This window comes from Toxorhynchites rutilus, chromosome 3 (genome assembly GCF_029784135.1).
Source record: "Toxorhynchites rutilus septentrionalis strain SRP chromosome 3, ASM2978413v1, whole genome shotgun sequence".
In the NCBI taxonomy this organism is placed as follows: domain Eukaryota; kingdom Metazoa; phylum Arthropoda; class Insecta; order Diptera; family Culicidae; genus Toxorhynchites; species Toxorhynchites rutilus.
In genome coordinates, this window is record NC_073746.1 from 6,754,474 (window position 1) to 6,776,891 (window position 22,418).

The 22,418-nt window shown below is 37.8% G+C and overlaps 1 protein-coding gene across 3 annotated transcripts; it reads right to left on the reverse strand.

Annotated features, from left to right (window-relative positions):
* Positions 1–8,072: 8,072 nt before the first annotated feature.
* LOC129778985 (glutamine synthetase 1, mitochondrial) lies at positions 8,073–10,754 on the reverse strand. Of its 3 annotated transcripts, none has more exons than XM_055786200.1 (2): positions 10,547–10,754; positions 8,073–10,195 (listed from the first exon to the last, which is right to left on the reverse strand). In XM_055786200.1, exon 2 carries the CDS (start codon positions 10,029–10,031, stop codon positions 8,829–8,831), a length of 1,203 nt encoding a protein of 400 aa, XP_055642175.1. In that variant the 5' UTR covers positions 10,032–10,195; positions 10,547–10,754; the 3' UTR covers positions 8,073–8,828. The 3 variants fall into 3 exon arrangements, with proteins under 3 accessions (XP_055642175.1, XP_055642174.1, XP_055642173.1); XM_055786199.1 differs by having other exon boundaries at positions 10,538–10,754; XM_055786198.1 differs by lacking the exon at positions 10,547–10,754 and adding an exon at positions 10,298–10,531.
* Between the last annotated feature and the right edge of the window lie 11,664 nt (positions 10,755–22,418).

Here is a 22,418-nt window from a genome sequence, read left to right on the forward strand (position 1 = left end):
TGTTCCCGATATATAAGGACCCCAAAATGTTTACCGAAATCGAAGATCCCCGTACCTACTAAGCTGATGCTGATGGAAATTCTAGAGCAGGGTGTTCGATACCCGTTTTTGCATCATACTTTCAAGGAATTACATAATCTCCAACCGATTATCAACGGCACGGGCATGTCAACAAAGAAACCGTTCTCAATGAACTTCGTCGACGATATTCGATTACTAAGTTAAGAGTATGTATGGCCCAGATGATGAAAAATCGTCAATGGTACGCATAATTAAACCGGAATTTCTCGAATGGCTTCGTTTTCTTCTGAACGCCCGCACCCTTCGTGAAATCATTTAGTGACGTTTTAAATAGACTGCTTTGGGTCTCTAGACGTTACTTTTGGTCGAAGTACTGAATAAAGATCGAATGTTCTGTCTCAATGTTTGAATAGTTCACCTCGAAGTAACGTATCGTTTGAACGCCAAATCATTCACAATAGTCATTCGTGATCCAAGGTGATCCAATTCAGAGACAAGCGCATACGACAAACTATGGAGCGACGTGCAAATTGGTTGGCAAGCTCAGTTCTTGAATAAATTTGGATCTTGTATAAGTGGAGATTCAGATTTTTGCGCATTGTTCGGAGTGAACAGGACTCGGAAATGCACGATTGTAACGATCAACGAGGTACCGATAATTTCGAGACTCTTCCACACTCTCTTTGACAACAGCGATATTTAGCACACACTTTTGGTCTACCAGAAACTTTCAGTTCGTGAACATTATCATCTATCGACACATTAGATTTTCCAGTTTAGACTTGAAAAAAGAAGAATTTTCATGTTATAAATACACTTTTTATTCACATTAAAAGGACGGTACTCAATAATTCAATTACATAAAATATAAGTAAAACAAAGTTACTTTTCTCGAGTTTGTACTGTTTAAAAATAACTTTCCATCCAACAAGATGTCAGATATCATCATAACGATGGGTGCAGCATGTTAACCGCGAAAGTTCCCGTCTGTTGCCTCTGTGTAGCCGACCCCATCGTCAAAGGTCAATTGGAAGCCGGCGGGACCAGTTGGCTGCATTATGAATGTGCATGATGTGTATATCGTTGCCAAAACCAGAACAGATCGAACACCATCCCCAGAGACGAACACACAACAGCAACAAGTGGTCTCGAACAGCTTTGCCAAAATCGTAATTGACTTGCGATGTATTTTGCCACAGAATCACTTTTGGAACGTGATTTTTTCGCACCCTTGTATTCGTCACTTGTTTGGTGTTGCGCAATCTTCAAATTGATGTGCTTCTTGATATTTATCAAGGCCTGAAAATGATAAAAGGTCACTCTTATCTTGATATGTATATTGCGGAGAAGAGGTATCAATCTTTCTTCTCTTTAGTCAATTTATGCTCATGCACAAAACTCTGTCGCGGCTAATTTAGATCGATTGAATTGATATAAATTATAAACAACATCCCAGTTTCGTTTGAATAGATCATTCGGTCTTGTCTCATTAATGAATTTTGGCAACATATTGAGTGCTTCATCTGGCCAAGAAATTCGATTGCCATGAACCCGCCTGTACTCGCGTACTTAAATTCTCTTATTTGGAAGTTTCACAACTGTATCCTGTATAAACTTTTCTCATCAGATTGTATATAATCGAGTTCGCCCTGTATAGGCCATTGTATTTAGCTATATGTGACTGTTTGTGGAGGTGAACGGATGAGTCACACACTAGCGCGTTTTAGTTCACGAATTTCATGTTAATTTCATGCCGCTTCACGTTTTTAATCACATACACGGCCCTTAACCGGAGATGCCAATACCCGCCGCCAGGTGCCACTACTGTGGGCAGTATGGGCAAGAAAAGTTCGAATATGAAAAATGAAAAATGAGAAAATGAGAAACATCGTGCGTGAAAAGCGTATTATTCGCGTGGAGAATAGATAAGTTTGGTGGAAAGAATTGGAATATGGTTTTCGAGAGAGGGAAAAATGTGCGATCGTAGATAAAACCCGCGAGTTCTCGAAACTTGCGAGTGAATTTCCCGGGAGGCGGCCAGCAAGGTCTGTACAAGTACCATTACAACCGGAACAACGTGTTGTTACTATTCAGCTTCCAGACGAGTGTATGCCTAGAAAGTGGGTGGGAAGGTAGCTACACTTATTTTGGGAGTTGACGAGGTCTAAAAATCGCCCCTTATTAAGTTTTATAACTAAATCATCTGTAATGTTTTAAAATTGGTTAGTATTTTTTATAATTAAAAACATAAAAAATTGGCTATATGGGGTCTGAAGTACTACTTCATTATGGAAAAGGTTATTTTGGTCCCTAGATCAAAATAGTTTGTGAATCCCTGCGCTTAACGATGACGAATGATGAATGAGGAAGCTAGAGAGAATCGCAATGTCGTAATGCTGATGTTTTCTGAGAAATGAACGAATTATTGATTTCGTTCATTTCTCAACATAGGCGTCTTGCCCGGACCCAAGGGGAAGACCTGGCAAGACGCCTATGCTGAGCAAAACAGGATAAAACATTTAATTTTACTACATATTTCAACGTTTCTTCACATCCACGACGGTTTTCTTTGTAATGACATGAGCAAGAACGATTACGAATAGGCAAACCAATAACAATAACGAGAATTCTAAATGCATTTACATTACACCATTCTGAAATAAGCGAGGTAAAATGCCCATAAGCGTTTACAAAATACACCACAACAACGGGTCAAAATGTCGAACGACATCGAAGCGTTAATTTTGGATAATTCTTCATTCGTTGCTTATACCTTCCGCTTCCATTATGTTTCTACCAGTTAGAATCATCAAATGATCTCGAATTTTCGAGGCATTTTTGTTGTCGAACCGAAAATGCCGAGGAATTTTAAATACTATGTTCGTGTTTACAATCGTATTAATATGTGCCGCTGTTCAAAAATGGGCTGCCAGACTTTTGGCCGATATATTTATGAGTTTTTATTTTGTTTCAAAGGTTTGTATTATTCTTAATAATGGATGGGTTTTAGAAGTAAGAAACATTGTAATGATTGTGTTCGTTCTGGGTTTTATTACATAATACAAGAAAAGATATGTGAAAATAGTCTTATGCTTTCCAGAAACCATCCAGGCATAAAACAATTGCTGAAAATATCTGAGTGATTTGGTAACACTGGAACTCTTTATTAATCTCCATACAGGAGCGATGTGCCCCATTATGAGATGGATTAGAAAATTGCATTTTGATATAAAACATGATTTTTAAAATTTGTTCATTCAAACTCAATCGATAGCTCTGGTCACATTTCAGGATGTGTTGAAGTTTACAAAATTTAAATAACTTTTTTTATGCTTCAAACGTCTTATGACAGAAACGGTCAAAGTTGCATGAAATCATGCATTTTTTAAAATATCATTATTTTATGAAGATAGACGTGGTGTTTTGTGCGTTTAATAGAATTTATAGTGAAAAAAATAAGTTAGAAGCGCTGAAAAATCCTGCCGATTACAGCGTTTTCCATGATTTTTCATGATGGGGCATTTTACCGATACGGCGCGTCTTACCCAAAGTTCCCCTTCACATTTTGTGTTCTGCAAACGCGCTAGTTTAGTGAAAACAACTGCTACCGTAAACAGTTCTGATTTGTAAATGGTTCTACATAGAAACAGATGGAGTTTAGGGAAAGTGGGGGCATAGTGGACACCCTAAGGAATATGTATATTTCCAGTGTCCACATACCGCTACAATTCCCGTTTTTCTTAGAATATTATAGTTCAACTCATTGTTGTTCAAAATAGCTTTCGGGTTTTACTATAAAAATTTAAAACAGTACATTTTTCATCATTAGGCAAAAAGATGAAAAATGAATCTTTTTTTTTGCTTGGAGGTAAAGGCGTCACCTAATGGGGGCAAAGGGCCTGGCGGGGTAAGAGAGTGAAAAGTGCCCCCTAACCAAATCACCAGCTGCATGGCAAATATTGTTTAGGATATATATATATGCTATCATGGAAGCTATATAAGTATACTAGCTGACCCGGCAAACTTCGTTACTCGCTTAGAGAGGGGGTGGAGAGTCTAACCACCAGAGAAACATTTATTGAACCTTAAAACCTCCAAATGCCTAATTTGGTTTCATTTGCTTGATTAATTCTCGCGTAATGCAGAAATTTGTGTTTCATTTGTATGGCAGACCCCCCCCCCCAAAAAGAGTTGGGAGGAGTATCTAACAACCGTAAAAATATTTATTGCGCCCTAAAACCACTACATGCCAAATTTCGTTTCATTTGCTTGATTAATTCCCGGGTAATGTAGGAAATTGTGTTTCATTTGTGTGCCCCTAAGAGAGGGGGAAGGAGTATCTAACAACCGTAAAAATATTTATTGCACCCTAAAACCACTACATGCCAAATTTGGTTTCATTTGCTTGATTAATTCTCGTGTAATGCAGAAATTTGTGTTTCATTTGTATGGCAGCCCCCCCCCCCCCTAAGAGAGGGGGGAAGAGTATCTAACAACCGTAAAAATATTTATTGCACCCTAAAACCACTACATGCCAAATTTCGTTTCATTTACTTGATTAATTCCCGAGTAATGTAGAAAATAGTGTTTCATTTGTATGGCAGGCCCCCCTTAGAGAGGGGGGAGTAGTATCTAACAACCGTAAAAATATTTATTGCGCCCTAAAACCACTACATGCCAAATTTCGTTTCATTTGCTTGATTAATTCCCGGGTAATGTAGGAAATTGTGTTTCATTTGTGTGGCAGCCCCCCCTAAGAGAGGGGGAAGGAGTATCTAACAACCGTAAAAATATTTATTGCACCCCAAAACCACTACATGCCAAATTTGGTTTCATTTGCTTGATTAATTCCCGGGTAATGTAGGAAATTGTGTTTCATTTGTGTGGCAGCCCCCCCTAAGAGAGGGGGAAGGAGTATCTAACAACCGTAAAAATATTTATTGCACCCTAAAACCACTACATGCCAAATTTGGTTTCATTTGCTTGATTAATTCTCGTGTAATGCAGAAATTTGTGTTTCATTTGTATGGCAGCCCCCCCCCCCTAAGAGAGGGGGGAAGAGTATCTAACAACCGTAAAAATATTTATTGCACCCTAAAACCACTACATGCCAAATTTCGTTTCATTTACTTGATTAATTCCCGAGTAATGTAGAAAATAGTGTTTCATTTGTATGGCAGGCCCCCCTTAGAGAGGGGGGAGTAGTATCTAACAACGTAAAAATATTTATTGCGCCCTAAAACCACTACATGCCAAATTTCGTTTCATTTGCTTGATTAATTCCCGGGTAATGTAGGAAATTGTGTTTCATTTGTGTGGCAGCCCCCCCTAAGAGAGGGGGAAGGAGTATCTAACAACCGTAAAAATATTTATTGCACCCTAAAACCACTACATGCCAAATTTGGTTTCATTTGCTTGATTAATTCTCGTGTAATGCAGAAATTTGTGTTTCATTTGTATGGCAGCCCCCCCCCTAAGAGAGGGGGGAAGAGTATCTAACAACCGTAAAAATATTTATTGCACCCTAAAACCACTACATGCCAAATTTCGTTTCATTTACTTGATTAATTCCCGAGTAATGTAGAAAATAGTGTTTCATTTGTATGGCAGGCCCCCCTTAGAGAGGGGGGAGTAGTATCTAACAACCGTAAAAATATTTATTGCACCCTAAAACCACTACATGCCAAATTTGGTTTCATTTGCTTGATTAATTCCCGAGTAAAGTAGAAAATTGTGTTTCATTTGTATGGCAGCCACCCCTTAGAGAGGGGGGAGGGGTCTCAAACTATCACGAAAACCTTCCCGGGCCCTAAAACCCCTACATACTCATTTTCATGTTGATCGGCTTAATTTAGGCTTTCTTCAGAATATTGCCTTTTCTTGGGCATTTTAGAAGTGTTCACCTCAACACAATCAACACAGAAAAACCATACTTTTGCTATGCGCGAAGTACACCATAAACAAACATAAACAAACTGCAGCGCGCCAAGCGGTTGCCATAGAAATCATGTGGACAAAACAACATTATTGAATTGGACAACTCATGATCAGAATTGAGTTCATCAAAATGCGTTAATTTAATGGTTTAGCTATGTAAATCCGATAAAAATGGTGAGCAAGCATGATGTTTACAATATTTATAAGTGTTGTAATCCAGAAAAAGTCTGAATACGTGCCAAATAATCATCTGGTGATCGATTAAAAGTTAGCTCGAATGAGAGGCGCATTGACACAAATAGAAGGTGTATTCTATAATCCTTTAAAACATGTGATTTCGTAAAAATATACTATCAAACTACTATAAATCATGTAAAAGGCAATTTCATTTATATGTTTCGAAACATACGAAGGCCTTATTTGACACAGGAGCACTGAATTAGAGCATTCAAAAAAGTGGGCAAACCATGATCATATTTTCGACTGGACAAACCAAGATCATTTACCCTAAGAATGGCGTGAAAAAAAAGAAAAGGTGCTATTTTCACCATAGATCCTATGGTGTACCATATAAGGACTCAAATATATGGTACTACTGCCAAAATATTTTATTTAGTTCCCTATACAATATTTTCCATACTGCTGGTGATTTGGTTTGTGGGGACTTTTTACTTCCTTACCCAGCCAGACCCTTTGGAAATAAAAAAAATTGTACCGCGCAACACTGAAAAAAATTTGAAAAAAATCACACATCTAGAAAAACCGTAGAGACACATTTTAATATGAATTAGAGTAGTACTGAATCTCTAAAAAAAATTAAATTTCAAAATTTCAATATTTTTTTAGTAACTGAATTTTGGATGTAAATTTTTTTGATAATTTTTCCTGATACAGCGTAGTAAGATGCACATTTAGTGTTTTTTGCTTTTGAAGATGGCGTGAAATAAACGAAAAAGTACGTTTTTCATTATAGATCCTATGTTAAACCACATAGGGGTTCAAATAAACCGCCAAAATTTCTTTTTTGATATTTCCTAAACAATATTTGCCATACAGCTGGTGATTTGGTTTGGGGGCACTTTTTACTCCCTTACCCGGCCAGGCTCTTGTTCAAATCATATTCGATATAGTAGGTACATGTATGAAATAAGCTTGGTCTATTCACCTAGAGTCTCAAATTAAATTTTCTCTTGCATAAAAAAACGTTGTAAGAAACACATAACATTCCGCAAAATGAGGCTTGGTTTAGTTGGAGTAGCATAATTTTCCAGGGTAAAAGCCACAAAGGAAACTCTTCAAGAGCAGAATATGATGAGGTATAATAGCTTTAGTAAACAGAACATTGTAAGTCGTTATGCACCTATGACCACTTTTGCACCCAAACATCAAAGTAAGTTCTATGATAGTTAATCGCTGAGATTGAACAAAATATCTGTTCACCTCTCCTAGAATATGTGAACAGTCGTCCAAACTGATGATTTGTCCAAAAAATCAGATTGAATAAACTAAATTTCACGAGAAATTCCTTAGATGCCATCGTAAGAGCAATTTCTGTTTTTATTTATATTTTGACATGTGACAGTACTACTGAAGTACAGGGTGACTCAAAAGTCATTAAATTCTTCAAGCATAAGGTGAATAATATCAATACGGTGTCAATAGTCAATAGTTATACTATCAAACAAACAGGTGACCACTTTGCCCCCCATGACCAATTTGCCCCCACTACCCCTACGTAGATGTCCCATTTAAGCCAATTTACCAGAAATGGTCAATAGCTGGAATCATTCAAATGTTATAACTTGAAGTTCCCAATTCAGATTCATACCAAAATTGTAAACCTAAATAACACAGAGCAAATGATGTGGTGGTCATGATCTCATGATGTTGGATCCGTAGCAATTAAAGTTGCAGAGTCACGTTCGGAAAGCAAGGGACACCATTCGTAATGCGTAGATATAAAAACAAAAACATTTGGAGGTGGGTACGAATCACCGATCAAAACAACACAAGTCTGTAAAGCGAAAGAGGTTAGTGTGCCCTCCTCCCATCGTATATTTAGACTGTTACTAGGAGCAATGTGAGTTTAAAATAAATCGAGTTAACGCGTAGCGTTTGGTTTAATATTGTTTATTTTTGTCTTACTCTATTTTGTTTCATTTTGTCATACACAACTACTTGTAACAAAGTACATTTCATAGTACATAAAAATTGATATCTGGTTTCTTTCATATGTGTCACTTTCATATAGACTGAATTCCAGTTTGCGGCAATTCGATATTTTATACTCTTATAACATTAAATGAGCTATGACTTGGCAAATCGTTTTTCATTCTTAATCATCCTTTCATCATTATGTTTTAATAGCGTTTTTTGTGTAAAACATACGGGAAAATCATCAGTCAACAATGCTTAAAATATACACTTTCGTCTTTATCCGCTGAAAAATAAAAACAAAGCTCCATCAACATTTTCGTTTCGCGCGCGCAAACCCTTGCATACATACACACGCTTAAGTATTGTCCGTTTCAACTTAAGAATTCTTTTGTTTCGGTTGTTTTCGTCCCGCTTTGTGTTGTACCGCCTATTATTACTTCATTCATTTGTGGGTAAATACATTTTCTTGTAAAATAAGAATCATAATTTACACGAGTTTTTTTGTATATGAAAAAAATGCTGTTCACGATTCTCGGCTCATGTTTCCTAGTTAATAATGATTCAGCTTTGACACCATGATACAAATGCTTGTTACTTTATCAAACGAATACAATTTTTTCTCTTACAAGACCTATGATTGGTTAGTGGATATTGAATTTTTGTGGGACCATCGGTTCAGGGGGGGGGGGGTTTGTGGTAAATACGACAGCTTATTACTCAAGTAAACAGGTGGTGAGCATGGCTTCACAAACGCTGTAGGGATCACAGTTAGAGCTGGGACGTCTGTCCTCGAGGTAGCCCTTGTTCGCGTCCGCAACGCCACGTGGAATGCGCACACTTGTGCCCCGGTCTGCAACACCCCAGCTGAATTTATCGATCGAGGAAGTTTCCAAACGACCCACCAACCGACGCTCGTTGTCCTTTCCTCCGCGGGGATCGTACGCCTTGATGTGTTTGGCGTGCTGTTTGGACAGTTTCTCGATGGCAGCCTTGATAGCCTCGATGCCGTTCTCTTCTCGCATTGGTTTGGTGGAGAAATTGCAGTGACCGCCAGCACCGTTCCAATTGCCTTCCATTGGTTTCGGATCAAAGGTCACAACAACACCGTAATCTTCCGCAATACGCCACAAGATGTATCGTGCAACCCAAATATCATCCGCACACTTCATGCCAAGATTTGGTCCAACTTGGAATTCCCACTGAGCTGGCATGACTTCGGCGTTCGTTCCGGCAAAGTCCACACCTGCGTACAGACAAGCGATGGCATGAGCTTCGGCAATGTCACGACCAACAACGTTCTGTGCACCAGCGGCGCAGTAATATGGTCCCTGTGGTCCAGGAAATCCAGCAGTTGGCCAGCCCAATGGCCTTCCGTCCATATCCAACATTGTGTACTCCTGCTCGATACCAAACCATGGTTCCAAATCCAGACATTTATCGTACGCAGCCTGCATTCCAGCCCGTTTGTTGGACGCTGTCGGCTTTCCATCTGGTTGGTAAGTGTCACACATAACAATCACATCATTTGCTCCTGGCTTGAACGGATCTTTGTACAGAGCACGCGGCACTAACTTCATGTCGGAGTTTCCTCCCAGGGCTTGATAGGTTGAACTACCATCGTACTGCCAGTTTGGGCAGTCCTCTGGCTTCTTGGGAACGTAATCCAGAACGCGATCCTTCAAGCGAACATTTTCCCCAGTTCCATCAATCCACACGTATGTGGCCTGCACATACTTGGGATCATACTTCAGTTTGTGGTAGCGATCCAGTAAATTTTTGCTCAGGTACGCATTTGGTGAGTCTTTCAAAATACGGGCGGATCGTACCGTGCTGGTGCTGATCATGCGCGTTGTCGGGTTTCCGCCAAGTCCAGCTAGCTCTTGGCGAATCAATAAACCGACCACTCTCAAGGCCATATTTTTCGTTGTTTTAAAAGGTGGGTTGAACGCGGAAATACGGTACACACGATGAGTTTTTTAATTGCACACACACTGGACAACTTTGCTTCGATTACGATCCGTTTCTTTCTCAATTCATATCACAGCGCGGAATTGGCGAATACTAACAAACTGGCTTCCACCTGGAAAATGGAGAGCAATTGAAAATGGCAAATTAGAACAATATTGCCATCAGCAACAAAACGTAAACCACAGGTTACGACACGGTCACACCATACACATACCCGACGATTGATTCGGGGTCAGAACACACAAAACGGGTTATCGGACAACAAATATATCAGAGAATTAACTCCTTCAGGCCCATTGGTGGTACTGTGCAGCCAATGGTATACCACACTGATATAGATTTAAAAGCAGCGCCTTATTAAGTTCGACTGAGTCCCGAAGACAGAACACGAATGAGTTTTGTTTCCCGCGACACCAAACAACACCAGAGCGAGCATCAACTTGCCAAGATTCACCTCTCTTACTCTCTCACACTCCAACACAATCCGCGAGGAAAACCGATCCGCGGCCGCTCCACTCAGAGATGATAACAAACAAAAAAAAATCGGCGATGTTTTGTATACAGTGCTCTCTCGCTAAGAAGGACGCCTCCCGGAGAATTGTCGTCGATTGTTGCATCGAGTTGTTGAACCGAGACGCTCGAACGGATTGTACGGAATGGCGAAGTCTGAGCCACGGTTTTACTACTTAAGCTCGATCATTGCAAGTGAAATGGCACAAAACAAAAAAAAAACGCACACACATTAAGATTAAGAGCCTTGTTTTCATGTGTTTGATTAAAGGAGAATAGTAAAAATCGAGTCGATGATAATGTGTCACTTTCATTGCTTTGATGTTTCATAAACAGATAAACAAAAGCTAGTTTGAAAGCAATAAAGAGCAAGAGAGTATGGATATCCCGAGGATGCCGATGTAACACATCACTCAATAAATTCGTAGGATAATACAGCCATTTCTAGCCGAACCGATTTAGTGGTTCTCAGAATTTCGTTAAGATTTGTAGTTTTGTTCCTTAAGGGCTGTCCACATACCACGTGGACAACTTTAGGGGGGGGGGGCGTTGTTACGAAAATGTCCACGTTTGTCCACGGTGAGAGGGGAGGTGGTATATATTACATCCACGTGGACACTAAGGAATATTTTGAAAAACAAATATATATCTTTATTCAACAATATATGAAAAATATTCTGTAATGTACCATATACAATGGTATATAAGGAATACTCTTAGGCCTAATATGGCAACTGTGTAACGCACTATTTATAGATTCGAGAATAACATGTGACGTGTACACGATAAAATGCTAATGAGCCTAAATAAATAAACAAATGGGATAAAACAAAGAATTTCGACTCATTGGACACAGTTTTTTGACGAGAAAACAAAGAAGTTCTGCGATGATGAATTCTACAAATTGCATGAAGAATGACGAAAGAAAATGAAACATATTTGTAAATGGATAGGTATCGAGGGATAAGTTTACTGAATTTTTATCGTCTATCGCGTTGAAGTGTCAACGTTGGTAGAGGGTTTTCCATTACGCTTTGGGAAATTGATTTGAATGAAATGAAAATGAACTGTTTTATATTAGTGTTGACATATCATAATTATTATTGTTATTAAACATTTATATTTCGTAACTTAAGACTTCTGTCTTTTAATGTTACGTTGTTTAATTGAAATAGAATAAGCGCTGCACAAAAACAAAACAAAAAAATCAAACTATTTGAACAACTACTAATAGCTCCTAATTAAAATGCTCTATACAACCTCTCTTAAATGCTGTGAACGAATCTACATTAGATAGACTTGTGGGAAAAGAATTCCAATGAGCTGGCTATGGAATATCATGATAACTTTGATTGATAAATCACATCTCTCATCTGTCACGCTATTTCTTCCTATTTCTCGTCGTTCAACTTAAACAAAAACCATAAACAATTTTTTATGTTCTAGGTTGTTACTGGGGTAGTAGACTATGAACATCATACAAAGTATGTGAGTTTCGCAATTTTGACGTAGGACTACGTCTTCCATTTCTGTACCGGGGTGTAAATTTCGTAAGTAAGAGTTTCGAAAGCGAGATGGTGACGCTGGACTGCTAGGATTTGAACGTTAATACCTCTTAACCGGCTGAATGGAGTGGTATAATAATCACTTCATCCGAAAGATAAAATGTCAACGAGTTATAAGATGGTCACTTATAGGTCCAAAAAATCGTTTCAGTAGCTTACAAATTGCTTTGAAAGCAACCTAGCTCATTGATGATGATTGGTGATCGCAATGTGTTCCCGAACACGGACGCAAAATCTAGGCACCTGGAGAAACCGTCATAGCAAATACACGCAAGCTGTGATTTCTTTTGCTCGCTTGCATTGGTGTTTGGGAAACTATAGCGGACACATGCAAGGCGTGAGTACTTTTACTCGCATCAGTTTCTGTTCAGCTTTCGCATGGAACAGTCGTGAAAAATTGTCTGCGTGTGGATGTGTCCGAGCGAAGGAATATTCGCAACCATTTACGCATTCGACTTGGTGTTTCCGTGATGCAATCCATATAGACTTTATTTCAACAAGAATTTCGAACCAACAAGAGTTGAATTTTATGTTAATAACAATTCCATACTTATACTCATTTTTCCAAAATGTTGCTTTTAACGAAAAAAAATTGCATTTTAGCTTCAACAATCGAGACAAAAACATTCACTAAATTTTTATTTTTCAAAATATCAAAAAAATCCTACGTACGATGCAGGAAATTTAGTGGAGAATCTAGGAAAATCTATTTCGTCAAAATCAGATGGACCGTTTTGGAGGTAGAACTCCCACCAGTTCGCAAAGCTTAGTTTCGAGAAAAACGCGTTTCAAATTTTGGATCCACGCTCCTTCGCAAAGACTTAGGTCCACTAATTGGCTTGGCTTGAGTAAAAAGATTGTATAATGCCATGTAAGGTCAATTCATGCAATGTGATAGATTATGTTCTTCGTTACAAGTAAATTTAATGACAGTCCTTTTACGTTTGGTATGATGCCTAGGGCAAAATATGCGAACGGAAAAATTATCAAACGATTATTTTATTTTACCTCTATGTTGTTTTCCCTCTGAAGTTTGTATTTCTTAGGTGTACGTATTTCTCGAACCGCAAATTTGCTTGATTTGATGAACTTCAAGCACTCAGTTTCGATTTTGACATGTACGTCGAACGCATATTGTTTAATCAATAGGCGTTATCGCAGCAAATGGTTATCAACATTTGCCCAATCATCAAATGCGTAAAAATTCAGTGAACAGAAGATATGAAGGCATATCCTTCAATGCAATCTTGAATAACCGAGCCAAAGCGTTGTGTTTGTACCCACTTTTGTAATTTGTGTTAGAAAAACACTTTTCGGAGTGCAAAAAAAAGTCACAGGAGGGTTGTGTCCGAGACACGACCGCATAATTGACGTAGGATTCCGTTAGGTTATCTGTTGATTTTGAATAATTACATCGTTAAACTCTTTGATAATGATTAGGTAGACCTGAAAAGGAACGTTTTGTTTGGTTGTAGGGGTATTGTTTGTCCATTCCACCAGTGTTTAACGGGTGATGATGACAGAAGGATGATTAACAGTCGTTGGATGGTGCGTATCAGATAAAGGATACCGAAGTGGAACGAGATATGATGAGAACTGCCCTCTATGATCCTAGACGAGATGCCTCTTGTGATATGTATTGATGAAATAAAGAAAAAAAAATCACCAATGTGATATAAGATAATTATCAATACCGAACACAATTATCAATTTTTCTTATCAGTAAAAACATGTTACTTTAATATAGGGAAAATATATTTGAAATGGGAAAGGTAATTTTCTTTTATAATTTTTACTTTCTGATTGTTTATTCAACCCAATGCGAATTTTAATTGGACTAACAATACCTAATACTATATGTACTATATGTAGTGATACTCTATGTTGTACGGGAAACGGTTAACACAACGGCTATCGTATACAATTTTACACCTACCCTTGTGCTGAATTTTTCACAATACACGATCGGACATTGATATGGAGTTTCACGAAGCAACCAACATTAAAGTTTCAAATTTAAATTTTATTTGCTACAATTATTCGTATCACTCTTCTTACTTGCAATATAAAAATGACCCCGACTTCGCCGATTTCCATCAGACAGCTTGGTTTTGATGTCTCCGTTTGGGAACACATCTCGGCGGGAGCAAAAGTTCCCCCTAATTTCATGTATTTGCAATGCCGATTTCCCCTAGGCAGCTTGTTTTTGATGTCTCTGTTAGGGAACCGCCGCATGTGTCGTCAATTTCGACCAATCAGAAGTGGGTATTTCCGTTAGGATAGGGGTTGAGATTTTTCAATTGTTTGATAGTTAGTTTAATGATATATATTATTTTATTCAATATAAAAAATTGTTATGTAGTGCCGAAATCGATTGACGCAAAAATTTCATCAATCCATCATGAAATGACTGAGCAATAAGCGTTTGAAATTGGACAATTTTCGCGATGTGCTCGATTCTCGATTTTCAATTTGTACCCCAATATGTTCCCGAAAGACGTAATCCTACGTCAAAAAATAAATACATTTAAATTTTATCAATTCAAAACTGCCTTCGGGCCTGCTAGTTCGATGGGAGATTAATCTGCCTCCCTAAATGAATATTGCTCATGGCGTCGCTTGGTGCCGCCGAAAGCAGACTCGTTTGCTGAGGAGTGCTGAGCGACAATGAAAATGTCTTTCTAAAGGTAGGTCGAGAAAGAGTATGAACTAGTTTTCTTCGCAAGGGCCCTTCTCAGGGCTAGAGACGAGTGAACGTAAAGTCTCTATAATTCAAAAGAAGAAAAATATTGCTACCAGATGTCACCATCTTCGACATTTTTTGCTACTATGGTACTACTCGCCCGTGTAGTTGGCGCAAAAGCACCGCAAAAATATTATTTTATAGAATTTCTTCATCTTCTTCTTCTTCTTCAATGACACGAACGTTCCTAGAGGAACTTCGCCGTCTCAACGTAGTATTACTTGCGTCATTTTTGTTAGTACTTAGTTGAGATTTCTATGCCAAATAACACGCCTTGAATGCATTCTGAGTGGCAAGCTCTAGAAAACGCGTGATCACAGTGCAAGTCGGAGGAAATTACTTTTGACGAAAAATTCCCCCGACCAGACCGGGAATCGAACCCGAACACCCGGCATGTTAGTTATGACGCTAACCACTCGGTCACGGGAGCACTGCTAGAGTTTGCGAGCGTTCCGTTATATACATGCATGCATTTGTCCTTCGCTTCTTTTGCCAAATCCAGTAAAAGGTGGTTGATGAAACGTATGTTTTTAACGTGATACGTTCCATGTTAGTTGTTAGTAGAAAATGTAAAAATAAACAGTTTGATCGGTTTTATATAGTTTTTGTGGTAAGTGGAAAACAGTAAAATAAACTCTTTTGTTTCAAAACAAATTGATAGTCCTGAGAAGGACTGGAATTGTTTAATGGGTTGTACGGAATCTGCTGCGATTCAGTCGGATGTAGCAGTTTAGTTTTGGGAGCGGTAGCTTTTACGGATTCGCTGATGTTTTGATGTAAAAATCTCATCAATCCGTCATGAAATGACTGAGCAATAAGCGTTTGAAATTGGACATTTTTCACGATGCCAGCGATATTCGTTTTTCAATTTGTACCCCAATATGTTCCCGAAAGACGTAATCCTACGTCAAATAAACATGCGGGTGCAGAAGTACCCCCGGCTTGCTTGAATCCACAACTTTAACTTCTACTTTTTATACTATAGAGGTTTTAAACTTGAAAGTTCATCCGCTTCTAGTGTCTGCACCATTTTCCCAGGTTCCTAACTTTAGGAGACCGTGTTAAGGAAACATATTCCAGTCTGCACAAAGGCAAGCGAGTACAATACTCGCAGTTTGCATTTATTTGCAAAGCTGATTTCCCCAGACATCTTGGTTTTGCAGTCTGTGTTAGGCAAATTATTTGCAATTTTTTTCCTTTTCATTTTTTTTGTATTATAGTGAGTTTAAACACGTTTGGCTGGTTCGTCACTTTTACCTTCCATTTCGGAAGGATCTTGGGAGTGAGGATTGAACTCGTGACCTTTAGCGTGAGAGTCTTTGCAATGTCAATTGCCTCAAACACCTTGCTTCTGAAGTCTGTGTTGGGGAAACACATTTCAGTCGGAACAAAAATGCCCCCGACTAACATGTATTTGCAATGCCAATTTCTCTACGCTCCTTGGATTTGAAGTCTGTGTTAGGGAAACACATTTCAGTCGGAACAAAAATACCCCCCACTTGCATGTATTTGCAATGAAAATTTCCCCACACTCCATGGATTTGAAGTCTGTGTTAGGGAAACAGTCTGTGTTAGGGAAACATATTTCAGTCGGAACAAAAATGCTCCCGATTTACATGTATTTGCAATGCCAATTTCCCCACGCTCCTTGGATTTGAAGTCTGTGTTAGGGATACATATTTCAGTCGGAAAAAAATACCCCCGACATTCATGTATTTGCAATGCGATTTTTCTAACGCTGCTTGGTTCTGAAGTCTATGTTAGGGAACACATATCTGTGAGAACAAAAGTCTCCATACTTTCATGTATTTGGAATGCAGATTTCCCCAAGGCTGCTTGGTTTTGATGGCTGTGTTGGGGAATCCGTAAATCAGGCCAATCAAAACGAGGCAGTTATTGCGTTTAGATAACGCTGAACATTTTGCAGTTATTCAATTGTTTATCTAATGAAAAACTACATTTTATCAATTGCGATAGAAGCGTAGAAATATTCCCTATCAATTGATGCAAACATCTTTCCAATCCAGTAAGAAATATTCGAGTTATAAGCATTCGGAATCTTTAATTTTTTCCAGCATGTTCTGTGTTTAGGTTTTCATTTTACCCCCCATATACTCCGGTTAGACGTAGTCCCACGTCAATATTATGTATGTGACATGATTGCAAAATATGTGTGGTATAACAACATTGAAATTCAATGTTGAATTGAAAATAATCTGTACTGAAGACAAAATTCGGTTGTCTATTAGATCGTTCCACCATTCGGGTTCATTCATACAAGTCGCTTGAATGGATAGTTCTCACGAAACACACAATCAAAACAAGCACAGCGATATTTCTCATGAGAGCGAATTTTCGAGAGCATTTTCGCAATTTTCTTTCCTCACAAATGCAATTCTTCTTCTTGGTTTGTTTTCCGTGAAAATACCACTACACGTGGGTGAACAGCCGATAGCAGTGTATAAGTGATGTCTGAAGAGTGAAAGAGTGAAATGTCCGGAAAGAAGTAGCCACCAAAACAAATGACTATGATTATACGCCTGTACGGATAGAGCGTGACTATGATGGAGAGTTATCAGTTCACTTTTTTTTCCTTATACAACAACGCGCTCTCATTTGTTGATATCCATTGCTGATGGCGCTTCGCCGTTTACTACGAGAAGGCATAGTCAAAGCAATGATTATTGCGCGATAACATAATATGCATAATATGAAAATCAGTAAAAACTCAATTGCAGACACGCTATTTCGGAAAACGGAATAGTTTATTTACGCTATGCGTTATCAGCTTGTGTGAAGGAATGCAAACCGTTGTGGTAAAAAAGGGGTGGGTGGTATAATGTTGAGATATGAGTAAATAGTAATCACTATTTTTTGTTGTTTGGTTAGAATCGAAGTCAATACAAATTTAAATTACCTAATCAATTTGGGAGACAGAACATGCTAACGAAAATATCGTTTCAACATAACACGGTGTTTTGAAACCATATGGAAAAATACTGATCCTTCAATGACGTATTTAACAATGTTTACATGATGTTGGAATAGTACATTTCCAATACGGTTCCTTCAATTCGAAAATATATTGATAACCCAGAACAACAACCGGACAGCATAAACCCGTCATACTTTTTCGTAACAATCAATCAAACGCTCGTTCAGATTAAAACTTTCTCGCCGGTTTCTCAGCGCTCGGCCTGTTTTACTCGGACTTGTTTTTGATATCAATAATCAGTAGAGCTGCTGACGCACACATCAGGCATATGTGCTTGAAACACTTGGCTAGCGCAAGATGTGTCACGAGATTTTATTATTTGTTCACAGATGTTGCTTTTATTATGTTTTAGTATGTTTGGATCAATTTACAGACTAGGGATTTGATCGTGGCCAGTCCCAACGCATTATTAACCATTGTTCTTCGAATCTTGGATTTTTCAAAAACTAGGAGGGTTATCATGGTTAAACATTATTTTCTGGAAAAAAAAATTTAAAACCCGGTCCAGAAAATGTTTGTCGGGACGTTCAATCACCCGAATTCCTAACGGATCTTCCAAAGATTAAACATTCAATTTTTTTCATTTTGCGAATTGACATTGTACTGATATAATTATCGAGCACCGAGACTTATTGCAAACCATTGTCGGTCGTCGGCAATCGTCAATGTGTTCATCACGAAGCTGAAAGTAATATTATCGATGATTATGTGCGGGAAAAAATGAACCGGATCGACAGGGAGTCAAAGTTCGCCTGTGCTAATCTTTATTATTTTAAAATGGCCATTAAAGAACGAAATAACAAATTGATGCAATTTTTGTGATTCTTGCGAAGTGAGAGTTGGTCATTGGTTATAGGGCCTTATTCCCGTTTACACTTCACGGTGAAAACGATAGGAAGTGTATCCGCGATGACAACGATACGGTGTCGATATCTGGATACGAAACTAGTTTTCCACTGAAACTTATCGTTATAATAAAAGGTTATTTTACCACAAGAAGAAAAAAAAGTTTTCCATTCACATTGAACACTAATTTGGATACGGGGAAGTTAATTTTCATTCATAACTTTTATTTGAAGGAATCCATTACTATCTTTGACACTTCACTAACTCGTAAAACGTAGTTCAATGGCATGCCGTTCATTTCGGTTTCACCGTGAGGTGTCTGAGCTTTATTGTCATTTTGGGATTGAATATTTTTTCAATTATAGTGTTTGGAAAGGTAAGAAGCTAATCACTTCACAGGGATTGTGATCACGGTCTAATTCGTGATAAGCTCATAAATTGTGTTAGTGCAGCTACCCGTACATTGGTAACGATCTATTTTTAGCCACTGAGGCGAACGATTCATAATTTTAGGATTAGCGGTGTTTCATAATTATACAACGTAACGCAAATAACACTGTTCATTGAGTCGTATTCATGCTCGTATCAGTTGTTTGCGCTAGAGGAAACTTGATAAGGATTATTACGTGCTTTGATTGTAACAAGTGATTATAAACGAGCCATTGAACATCGTCCGTAACAATTATAGGTGCAATAAATTGAACATTTCAAGGCAGAATCTCAAATAGCGTTAATTTCCTGTTTTTAATATTGTGTTCAATTAAAAAACTACAGTGTCCTGTGTATCGGAGACTATTGGAGAAGAAAAAAAGCAACATTTTTCAAACAACTAAATAGCAATTTAGGAAAAGTACACGTGAAAATACGTTAGCAATAATCTATTTCAATATGGGCTTTCTACAAAATTACGCAGAAATGTGATTACTTGTAGAAAACATGCAACCTCGAATAGTATTTCTTGCTGAAATTCACATAGTTTTTTTTTCCAAAATATATTTTTTATTAAGGCACATGTGGCGTTAGCCTGACGGGGCCGGGAGTCCAAAATTCACATAGTTAATGAAGATTAATTAGACCAGTACAACATACCGGGTTATAAAGTTGGTTTTTGCTTGTCCCACTCCAAACACATTGGAGGTGTTGCAATTTATGCAAAACAATCAGTTAAATTCAACATCCGGTTAAACGAATCTGTTGAAAATAATTGGTTCTTGGCTATTTCAGTTGAAAGAGGCATGCAGATGGGAAATTTTGGAATTGTATACCATTCCCCTAGTTCCAGTGACCAGCGTTTTATTGAAATTTTGGAGAACTTGTGGGAAAATGTCGTTGATTGCAGTAAATTAAATGTAATTGCTGGCGATTTTAACATTGATTGGCTTAATGTACGAAATTCGAATCAGTTGAAACAATTATCGCAATATTTTAACTTAAAACAAACGGTTATCGAAGCTACTAGAATTTCTAAACATAGTAGAACTCATTCTTCGACAGAGGCCAAATTTAAAATAACTGACCATGAGACAATTTTTGTTAACATTGAGAATGAACAGAAGGACTGTGATAGAAACAAAGTAAAGATCAAATGCTGGAAACAATATTCTCGAGAAGCTATGTCTCGAGAAGCTATGTGTCGGCAAGCCTGGATTTTGAAGCAACTACTGGACATCTGAATGATAAAGCAGCTGTTCTAACTAATACTTTGAATGAGTGTACGAATAAATTAGTAATTGAAAAAAGTACAGAAAGTTTGAATGAACTAATTTAGAAAATGATTGGAATATGTACACTTTGGCGCGAAACATATATTCACAGGCCTTGAAAAAGACTTGATGTGAATATATACAGAGGAAAATCGATGAACATCAACATAATAGCAAAGGACTATGGAAAATATTAAAAACATTATTAAATTCTAAAAATAGTATACCGCGTTCCATAGTTTTCGGAGGGTCAGAAGAACAGTCAGACCAAATTATTGCAGAGAAATTTAACAGTTATTTCGTTAATAGTGTTCTACTGATCAACCAAAGTATTGAGTTGGTCAGAGAACCTGTCGAAATAATACAGCCGATTATTATCAATTGCAGACTAGATTGTTTTTCATCTATCACTTTTGCTGATTTGAAAAGTATTTGTTTATCATTGAAAAAATCGGCTGGTACCGATAATGTCAACGTAAAAGTGATTCGCTCGACCTGATAAATGAATCTCTACGAACTGGGCACGTGCCAAAGGTTTGGAAGGGATCCCTTGTGATTCCAATCCCCAAAGATAATGGGACGGATAAAGCCGAAGAGTACCTCCCTATTAACAGGTTGCACATATTAGAAAACTGTTAGAACTTGTTGTGAAATGTCAGCTGATTCATTTTATAGATAACAACCATTTGCTAATGCCAGAACAGTCGGGATATCGAGAGGGACACTCTCGTGAAACCGCGCTGAATCTGGTGTTAGCAATATGGAAAGAGAACATCGAGGCGAAAGAGACTATATTTGCGGTATTACTGGATCTTAAACGCGCATTGAAGCGCATTGGAATTGTAGGGATGGCGTACAAATGGTTTGAAAGCTATTTGTGCGATAGAACTCAAAAGACCCGTTTCAACGATTCTGTTTCCGATCCCATTGGTAACTCACTCGGGGTGCCACAGGGAAGTGTTTTGGGCCCATTTTGTTCATTTTATATATAAATGATCTGCGACGGGTTTTACGATATTGCGACATTAATTTGTTCGCGAATGATACTGTCCTGTTCATCGCAGCTAAGGATATAAAAGAAACCGCGGAGCACATAGACGAAGATTTTCTCTGGCTAAATGGCTCAAATTTAAGCAATTAAAGTTAAATGTTGGCAAATCAAAATACATGCTCATTTCTGCAGCAAACTCCATTATTGACGTTAATTTCGAAATAGACGGTAAGACATTAGAACGCGTGAAAGATACAAAAAACATAGGAGTTATCATTGATGACAATTTAACTTTTAAGTCTCACATTAACAATGTCATTATTATGTTTATAATTGATTGACATTTACAAAATTCATTTACAGGTAAAACTACCATGTTCGTACTGATAATGAAGTTTTTTTTTCTTCTTTGATGTTATGTATAATGTAAAAAATAATAACGAGCGTTGTCTACGAAAGTTTGAGCCTCGCGCGCGTTTGATAGGTTTGGACTATGTTAATAATGAACACTGATACACAATGAAATTTTATATGGGATCTGAAGTGGAAATTGGAATGGGGATAGTTCATTCAGAATTGTCGTAAACTATCTTTTCATAAGATGGTTATATCGAGTATTTCTGAATAGTGGCAGATCACTAATATGTTCTTAGTTGACACTTTTAGATGTTGGGTTAAATTCCCAATCAGTCAAGGATCTTCCCGGGTTGGAAATTTTCTTGACAGGCCTTGAGAAAGCTTTGGATCTGAAGTTGAGACTATGATTATGACAATGTCGATACGGTTATATCCGTTGTTTCTTTTACAGTTTCCGCCAATTTATAATGTTTGATTTATAGAAATTCATGCCTGCAACAGAGTCAGTGCGTTTTTGTTTTTGCTTTATAATGCTGGTCTCTTAACTTTAATTTAATTAACAAAAATATTATCTATAAGATAAATCGACCTGTTCAAACCTTTGTAATCATCATCATCAATTGAC

Bases quoted from the DNA above. Each gene is read 5' to 3' on its own strand.
- LOC129778985 (XM_055786200.1), bottom strand. From the start codon at position 10,031: ATGGCCTTGAGAGTGGTCGGTTTATTGATTCGCCAAGAGCTAGCTGGA.